General features: G+C 54.3%; 1 protein-coding gene across 5 annotated transcripts in view; it reads right to left on the bottom strand.

Moving 5' to 3' along the window:
• Nucleotides 1-206: 206 nt before the first annotated feature.
• Nucleotides 207-9,272, bottom strand: part of KDM2A (lysine demethylase 2A) — a 90,779-nt gene continuing 81,713 nt past the window's right edge. For all 5 annotated transcript variants that reach the window (XM_048852445.2, XM_048852443.2, XM_048852449.2 and 2 more), the window contains 6 exons: nucleotides 9,128-9,217; nucleotides 6,952-7,661; nucleotides 5,632-5,795; nucleotides 4,923-5,081; nucleotides 4,352-4,567; nucleotides 207-3,109 (listed from right to left, as the gene is read on the bottom strand). In XM_048852445.2, coding sequence (XP_048708402.1) covers nucleotides 2,928-3,109; nucleotides 4,352-4,567; nucleotides 4,923-5,081; nucleotides 5,632-5,795; nucleotides 6,952-7,661; nucleotides 9,128-9,217 — 1,521 coding nt within the window. In that variant the 3' untranslated portion in view covers nucleotides 207-2,927. The remainder of the gene's footprint in view (nucleotides 3,110-4,351; nucleotides 4,568-4,922; nucleotides 5,082-5,631; nucleotides 5,796-6,951; nucleotides 7,662-9,127; nucleotides 9,218-9,272) is intronic.

Raw genomic sequence — 9,272 nt, 5'->3', positions numbered from 1 at the left:
CAAGGGAAACATCATTAACTGAAATAGGAAGAGCTAAATATGCACAATAAATTGCCTGGTAGGATTGTTATACTCTTCTGCTCACTGGAGGGGTCACACGATGACGGCAGTGAAACTAGGAAACTGAGTGGTACCATCAACTTGAGTTCACCTCCCTCTCTCGGGACGTCCAACTCCCACACAAAAAACATGCAGACCTGACAGTGTTTTCTTTAAACTTTTATTCCAAAAATCCACCCCCAAGAAACAAAATATTTCCCTTCAGAGGCTGGTATCTTCCCCTCCCTCCCCCACAAATGTCTCTCCTGTTCATGTGGTAATAGGTTATGAGCAAAGATTCTCTCTAAAACCAGTATTGGAGAATGCTTAGAAGAGAAAATAAAAACAAAAAAATTCCAACTAGCTCCCCCTCCCTTTGCCCCCAAATAATAACCCCCAACCCAAACAGCATAAGACTTGTTTTCTTTTACCCTTAATGCTTACATTTAATTTTAAAGCACGAATGTTGGAGATGGACTCTAAATTGCCAACAAAAAATATATATTTACAATATTTCTCTGGGGGGAAAAAAAAACAAAACACGAAAACACAACCAAAACCCTTTAAACCAATAGTGACTTTCTTCAGGGAGTTTTATTTAGGGAGCAGGGTTGTTTTTTTTTAAATCACTAAGTGATTTCATATATATATTTTTCTTTCTTCTTTCCTTTGTGGATTTTCATCCCTTGCCCTCCAAGGTGGTGGCCAGCTACAGGAACGAGTATCACACCTTTATTTTAATTTTTTAAGTCTCTGAAGCCACAGACTTAGTGGAAGGCTGTGTCTCAGAAGGCTGTGGGACAGCGAAGTTAAAAGACTGACCACTTCCTCCACCCAATCAGCTCGACTCCTCCTCCTGCCTACCATGGACACCCCGGCTCATTGGTCCGCTGTTGCTCAGCGCTGAATGCATATGTGACAGTAGCTAAGATGCTTTTGTTTTTCAAACTGAAAATGAAAAGCCGGCCCAAAAATCCTCGGGCCCAGAGCGTCCCCCAGGTCAGATGCACGTATATCTCCTGTGTATAGCTTCCCCTGCTTTTCTTTAAAAAAAAAAAAAAAAAAAAAAAAGTAGTTTGATTCTTCTGTTTTCCACAGGAGTAACCAAAAACAAAATGGCAGAAAGCTTCCACTCCTTGGTCAGTGATAAAGTGGGCTCCCCCACCCAAAACTCTTAATCCATTGTAGCAAAACTCCCATGTACCGAGGCACTGCGGAATTCATCACACTTGCACGTTCCAGTCAGCAAGCAAGCAGGCTCACGATATGGAGGCGGAGGGGAGGGGAGGGGAGGGGAGGGGAAGGGAAGGGAAGGGGAAGCACAGGACCTGAGCCCTCCACTGTGGATTCAGTGGATCTAAACAAAAAAGACACCCCCCACCCCCAGCCAACACTGCAGCAGCAGAAGTCATTGGTGCCAGAGAATTTGGAGCCGGCAGGCTGTGGGGAGAGCTGGAGGGGTGACAGCTGCTTCTGCCTCCCTTATTGCTTTTGAAGCAGTGAGGGTGCATCTGGTCGATTCTCCTTTGAGGTTTCACAACCGCTCGTCCCTCCCCCTTTTCCCTGCTGCTTAGAGTTCCTTTTTCCCCTGTAAGGCTGGAGAGGGGCTGGGGGAACACGTGGCAGGCTGGTTTTGTGCTATCAGTATGCTTAGAAGGAGAGGATTTGGGAGGCAGGAAGAGAGCAGAGTGCAAACTGTGCATTAAACATCGACAAGCTCAGTCAGTCAGGGGAGCGTCCAGTCACTTTTGGGGAAGAGGGGAAATAAATGACCCAAAATAAGATTCCAACCTTTCTTTTTAAAGTGCAAAAAGCTCTCTGCTGCCCAAGAGAGAGGGTTCTTTGGACCGACCATTCATTGCAAAGGAAAAGTGGCAGCTAAAGGGGTAGGGGGACGGGGACTTTCATGCCCCCCTCCACATCTCCCAGGTCGAGAGCCGACAGCTACACGCTGGGTGACAAGATGGAGAAGGATCCTCTCCTCTTGGTCGCAGCATCCCAAGAGTGCTCAATGATACTAGCCTGTCCCAGGGGGTGGGGAGAGCATGTAGCCCACCCTGTGCAGAATCTAGAAACCCCTCTGGAAACCTTTTGAGTCCTCCCTGAGCTCTGATGGACCTGGCCTCTGCAGACACCCACCCCCAGCCCTTCCAGAAGGGCTGGACACTCATCCTCATGGGGGTGTGGATAGATGGTGCTCTGAGCAGGCTAGCGCTGCTCTGGAGTGGAAGCTTGGCTAGCCATGGGAGACACCTAGCCTTGAGAACCCATTGCCATGGGGCTCTTGCCCTCTACATACAAGCTGCAGGAGGCAAACCCCAGTCACCTTAGTGAGGCAAGGCCAAGAGGAGGAAAAGCTCAGGGGGCAGAGCTGTGGCATGTGTGCCAAGTATGACAAGCCATAGGTCCAACAGCCACACGTGACGGTGCTACTGGAGAGACCAGGCACGCTCATTTCATACCATCCAGCTCCAATCTCTTTTCCAGGGGGAGGACACTCCCCTTGCCCATGCTGAGTAGGAAGTGAAATCTGTTTTGGGGTGCCAAGGCAGGGAGAAAAGAGGGGCACGTTTCCCTGCGTGGATACCTCTGCACAACCTCAGACTAACAGCAGCCAGGCTCCAGAACGAGCTCCCCTGGCCACAGCCCATTCCTCCTCAGCTATGGGTCAGCCTGGCAGGACCCCCTTCCCCTGCCGAAGTCCCAGGAAGAGGAGGAGGAGGAGACCCAGTGGAGTGGGGTTGGCCACTGCCCTGCCTGTGGAGGTGGGTGATGGAGGAGTGCATGATGTTGGCCTCACAGCAGGACAGGGCTGGGGAGGAGGAGCGCCTCTCCGAGAGGGATGGGGTGGGATCTTTCCTTCTCCTCAGTCTGCCTGGGGTTGGTCTCTAGCTGATTTTCTGGATCAGCTTCTCGTCAGACAGGCAGTAGAGGCTGCTGATGGACAGGTCTGAGATGAAATGCTCGCAGGCCTTGCGGGTAATCTGCTTGCAGCCTCGCAGGTCGATCAGGGTGAGGTTGGAGATGCGCCGCAGGTACAGCAGTGACTGGTCTGTCAGCTTATTGCAACCTGAGCAGAAGAGGAGGAAGGGGTTACAGCAGAGCACGCAGTACCCCACCATGCCACGCATAGCCCTGCACACCCCACAGGAAGCTGGGACAAGTTTGGCAGAAGGCTGGGGCAGCCAGCTGGGAACATGGGGTAGTTTAGAGGAATGGAAAAATACATTGAGGTTTATACTAACATCCCAGCCAGAGCAATATCCCCCAAATATCCCAGTCAGCACAGCAAGCCCCCCCCCCCCCCCCAGCTAACATCTGCCCCTGCCCCATAGCCCCATGAATATCCAAAGCAGCACCCCCACGGGAATTTAATCTGATGACAAACTCCATCTAAGCATCCCCTAAATTTTAATCTTTTCCACCTGCCATGGACTGGGTCTCTACCATTCACCCTGCAACTTTCAAGAGGAAGATGGTGAGTTCTAGTAGCTAAGGGAACCCTTGGATCTGGAATGTAGAGCTGGCTGGAAATTGTCAGACAATGTGTGTCAGAAAAGGCTGATTTCACAAAATCAAAATGTTCCATGGGGATGTGTTCACTTCATCCACTCTTACAGTGGAAGCCTGCCTGATTCCCAGCCATCTCGCCTGCTTCCCCCCCACCTGCTGGGTCAGCTGCCACAGAACTGGGAGCCTGGCACAGCCCTTGTAGCCCCAGCTCAAGCTGGGGGTCCTGGCTATATGCCAGGGAGCCTGGAAGCAGGGCTGACTGGCATCTGGGCAGCTCGGAGAGTCTCAGTTATGAAACAGTTTTGATCTCGCTCTCACGTGGAATGAAGATTTTCATCCGTCTGAGCGTTTCCCCACTCGCCATAAGGGCTATCGACTGAATGTGTTTAAAAGGAAAAAGAAAAGGAGTACTTGTGGCACCTTAGAGACTAACCAATTTATTTGAGCATGAGCTTTCGTGAGCTACAGCTCACTTCATGTGTTGATTTCAGAGGACAACCCTGCAGCAGATGCTGAGGAACATCTGGGGCACTGAAGACACAAGCTCACCCCCTTCATTCGGCCTTGGGAGCAGATTCCTAGCTGCCAGGTATTGTCCAAGACCCACAGCTCACTCATCCCTCTGGAGAAGGGCTGTGCTAAAGGCCACAACTGAGCCAACATGGAAACTAACCCCCATCCCGCCACTGTACCCCAGTAGCATGGAACCCATCCAAAGCGAGGGTAAATGAAGGCAGAGCAGTGGCACTGTCTGGCACCACACAAGGTGCCAGTGGAAGGGTGCAGAGGTTGCAGTCACCTGCCATGTTGATCTCAGTGAGCGAGTTGCGTGTGGAAGACCCCACGGCCGTTAGGAGGTTGGCCGACTGGTCCGTAAGGTGGCTGCAGTGACTAAGGTCGAGTCGTGAGAGCAGGGGCATATGGCGGATGATGAGCCGGAGGGTGGCATCGGTGATGTCCAGACCAGCTAGCCGGAAGTCTGTCATGTTACGGAGTTTGCTGCGATTGTCTTGACCTGCCGAGGTGCGTGGGAAACAATCATGTCACGGCCACCCCTAGATGCATTGCCATCTGCTACATGCCAGCACCTCCCACTTCATCACCTGCACCAAGACGTGAACTTCTAATAAATAAGTGCAGCCCAATCACCCTGCAACACTACCTGAAGACCACAGCCCTCATCTCGCTCCCAGAAATACAGATCCCTAAGGAAATACCCCCATCCCATGGCAACCACAGCTCCCACCCCATTCCCCGAACACTGCCCCCTGGAGATTCTTCTTGGTAACTACAACCCCTGCCCACCTGAACACAGGCCTTCCTTGCGCAACCACATTGCCCACCCTTGTATGACCCAGGAACCAACATACTGGGTTTGTCTGTGGGAGGTGTGAGCAAGTCCCGGATCTGAGGGTCCTTGATTCCTACTGCCCACCGAAGATCGAGGGTCCTGAGAAGGGGGCAGCTGGAGGTACTGAGCGCACACACTGCAGACCAGGAACAGCCTGCTAAGATGAGGTCTTTCAGGCCTGCCGGGAAGAGGGGGAACCAGTGAGTCAAGAGAGCCCTCAACTCCAAGATACCCCTGTAGCTTCCTTTCTGATCGGAGACCAACAGGACACTTTGTCCACACCCGCGCCAACACATTCCAATGACTTCACCTCTTGCCCACCCCGGGAGAGAGAAGGTCAGGATGGGATGTACACAGACCCCGAATTCCTACTTCATCCTGGCAGGATAGGGATGGGGAGGTCTCCTCTTCAATGCCGGGGACTGGGGGACACAGGGAACTTACTGCTAGAGCCAGCTTCCCTGTGTGACTCAGGAAGATCCACAAGGACTCCTGGGAGTGGGTGGTACCATGAGATACCCTGAAGATACATGAACATGGCAACAATCCTAGATTACCTCTGACATCCACAAGGGGCACAGGGCTATGGCACCCACAGGCTGGCTGGCTATTCAGAGTGGTGGTGGGGCTACCAGACAAGGGGCAGTTCAGCGTGTGGGTTGTAATGCCAAGGGCAAAGCAAAAGAGAAAAGCCCCCTCACCCTACCCCAAGCACAAGGCCCACTGACCTGGCAGCCTGTTGACAAGCCAGGTGAGCTGTTTTTTGGAGATATTGGTCCAGCTAAGGTCGAGGCTGACCGGCTGCCTCTTGATGATGCCACTCAGGGCCTGGGGAGTGATGGACTTGCACCTGCTCAAGTCAATCTTTGTCCACAATCTCTTGTCGCAGCACCTGATGCAGAGAGACATGCCGGTTGGACAGGAAGAGCCCATAGCCCCACCCGATACAGACTGCTGGATGCCAAGGGAATGAAGGAACTCCAGTGGTAACATGCTCCAAAGGACCCAGGGGCTTGCTGTGCTAATCAGACTTCTGCAGGCTCTTCAGCTCCAGTCTGGCTCTGGACACACTCCAGCTTGTGCTGGAGGAGCCATTTCAGATGCCAGTCATGCAGCTCACACTCAGAACAGGGGTTAGGCTGCCCCGGGAACCAGCAGCAGGGCAGTTGGTTATCTCAGCACTGCTGGTTACAATAAGAACCGGGGAATGCCTGGAAGAGAGACCATGCTGGGCTAGCAGCTAACAGGGTCTTGCAGGCCTGTAGGATCTAGTGTGCTTGTGCCTTCATGGGCACTGAAGTCGCTGAGGGGTTAGGGAAATACGGGTCCCTGCTTCCCACCTCACTAGCTAGGAGGCTGCATGTTCTGCCTGAGTGGCCAGCTCTCCTCACACAAGCTACAGGTAACTCCATTGTCTTGATGAGAACCATCATGTAGCCTGAGGTGAGAGAAAAAGGCCCCTGGGTGGAACAGGTATCCATGATGTGCCCATCATGACTGGGGACTGGAGGGGGTAAGAAATACTCAGGACCCCATGGGAGATCACTGCAACAGTGCAGAGCTCAGAGACAGTCCCCAGGGCCTTCCACAGAGAGTTAGTTTGTACAGCCTGGAGACAGTTCTGCAAAGCCACCAGGAGAGGGCTGGTGGACACAGGACACTGTCAACCACAGGAAAGGTAAGGAGAGTGCAGGACTGGTCACTGTGGGCACTAGCAAGGATGTGGGGGACTGGAACTCAGGAAATGCTCTCTGATGGAGGGACTGGCCACGGCCCAATAGAGCCATTCAGAGAAGTGTATTTCTTGAAGGGAGAACAGGTATGGCACAAATAGCAGCATGGCAAACTTCCAGCACCAACATACCTCACCCAAGAGCCAGAGGGACACGGCACCTCTGCCAAGGGCCCAATACGCACCAGCTGTGATGGGGCTGCAGCTGACCCTGAAACAACCCTCCCAGCTCTAGTCATCTCCTATTTGGTACTAATCAGCTAGCGGGGGTCCACTGCCTTTGATGAGGGCGGGGGTGGCACCATGCCCCACTTACCATTTGTACCAAGTCTTGCACACCCGCATACACTCGCAGAGCTCTCTGCGGCTGAGGTAGCGGAAGACGGACATCCACACCTCGCGCTGCATCCAGCTCTCCTCGCCGTCCTGCGCTCGGCCACCTCTGCCATTCAGCCGGGCCGCCCCGCCCTCCTCCATGCTTTCCTCTTCCTCCTCCTCATCTGCTGCCTCCTCCTCGTCTGCTGCCTCCTCCTCCCCAGCCCGCTGGGGCGTCCTGGCCGGGCAGTGGCGCACTACCACGCGGGGAGAGTGCCGCAGATTAGTGGAGGAGGCGGTGATGGCCTGCAGCTTGGGCACAATGGAAGTGCCGTGCAGGTCTTTGGCGGGCCTCTGCAGTGTGACCGTGAGGTAGGAGCCATGCAGCTTGGCCTTCTCCACCTCTGACAGCTCCTTCTTGCCACTAGGGTTGTTCTCCTTCTCCCGCACCATAGTGCGCTCCGTGACCTGGAGCCGCAGCAGTTGCCGCCGCTTGAAGCGCTCATCCCGGCTCGCGCTGTGGTGGTCACTGGGACCAGCCCCCGGGGATGAGCGCGTCACCACACCCCGCGGTGATGCCGGGTCATGGATCAGCTGCAGCATGGAGGTGGGCGAGTGCGGTGGGGGTGTCAGGGGCTCCTCGCAGCTCCGCAGGGGTCGCAAGACTTTGGCCTGCACTGTGTCCTCGTCGCTCTCCTCCATCTTCCGCTTCTGCAAAGCGGACAGAGAGGGGAGTTAACACCTCACCTATCAACAGTACAGGCCCAGACAGCACCCCCTGATGGCACAGCAGGCAAAACCCTAGGGGAACACACCATCACTGTGCTGATACAGGGCCCCACTCACCTGGGCAAGACCACCTTTCTCTGGGCACTTTGAATAGTGGGGTCCGTGCCAGCAGTGCCCAGTATGTGGAGGAGGGACTAAGGAGAGCTTGCCCAACACTGTCCATATGGCAGGTCTGCTCTCCCAATACGGAGCTGTAGTAACCAGAGTAGGTAGTGCAGGGTGTTATAACATAAAGGGCAGAGGGGCTCAAGCCAACCGTCCAGGCTGCGGTCATCTTCTTTCCAGTAACCTCGCATCCAGGCCATGGCAAGTTCACCAGGCCTCACACACAACTGGTTTCCAGGGTGGGGCCAGTGGCCCCTCCACCATTTGCAAACCCACCTGGCACAGGGGACTCAGTCAAACTGTTGGGAGTCACACTGACAGGAGGGGCAGAGATTTGGAGGCTGTCTGGGAACAGCACCAGCTTTTAGGAGTTACATGATCAGAACTCAGCTCCTAAATCCACACCTGGCCACCTGAACAAGCATCCTGACTTTCAGGATGGCTAAGTACCCACTGAGATCCTTTTCCTAAGGGAGTGGTGGTGGAAGGATGAAGCCACAAGGCTTTGCAATGTCCTTGAGGCCAATGGGAAACTGCGCCCTTCCCACTGCTGAGCCCTGCACCCAGGCTGGCCACATTCATCTCCTCCCAAGTTGCAGGCCCACTCCCTGCAGGAGGGTCCCCCACCTTGCTTGCCTCTTCTGGGACACTGCTCTCTGAGGCAACAGGCACAGTCCTACGTATGAGCTGGTAACCGTAGTTCTGCTGCCTAGGCAGCGCTGCCAGCCTCCACTTGGCCAGCCGGCGCCGCACATAGTCTGCTCGCTGCTTGGTGGCAGGGTCTGGGCGCCAGTGCCCTTTGAGGAGTTGTTTCTTCTGCAGGATGCTGGAGTTTGCTTGTTGACAGGCTCTCTGTGAACGTCGTGGGGGGTGGACATGGAAGAGCTATGAACCAGCTCCACTGGAAGTTAGCAACATGCACCTTCACCAGTGCCCACAAGCCACCTGGCCCCACTGAGGTGCCACAGCTCCACCAGTGCCCACCTGCCTGATGTGGCATTCACTGCCCTCAAGAGCATCAGTTCCTGTTGACCCAATGTGCCCATGCATATACGTGCACACATGCCTGGCTCCATGGCATGACGACCTCAACAGAACCTTCTCAATGCTTCCTGCAACTCAGCGTCCAGAGTGAGTAGCACCCCACAACCAGCTGGGCTCCCCCTTTCCCCACATACCTCCCCACCTGAGAAGAACCGAGTGAGGTGTACGTTTAGAGAGCAATCCTAGTGCTCCCATTCTCCTCACACTGGTGCTGTCCAGGCGAGTGGGTCTCCTCTTACCTGGCCCTTCTCCAACTCGTCACCCTGGTAGCACTTTGGACACTCCCAGCAATTGGGCAATTCATCATTCAGCAGCCCTTCCCCATCCATCTGTAGATGGGAGATATCAAGTGGTTAAGCACCATCCTTCAGCCACTCCCCTCCC

The sequence above is a fragment of the Caretta caretta genome, chromosome 6, assembly GCF_965140235.1.
Source record: "Caretta caretta isolate rCarCar2 chromosome 6, rCarCar1.hap1, whole genome shotgun sequence".
Classification (NCBI taxonomy): Eukaryota; Metazoa; Chordata; order Testudines; family Cheloniidae; genus Caretta; species Caretta caretta.
This window is presented reverse-complemented; position numbering and strand designations above follow the sequence as displayed.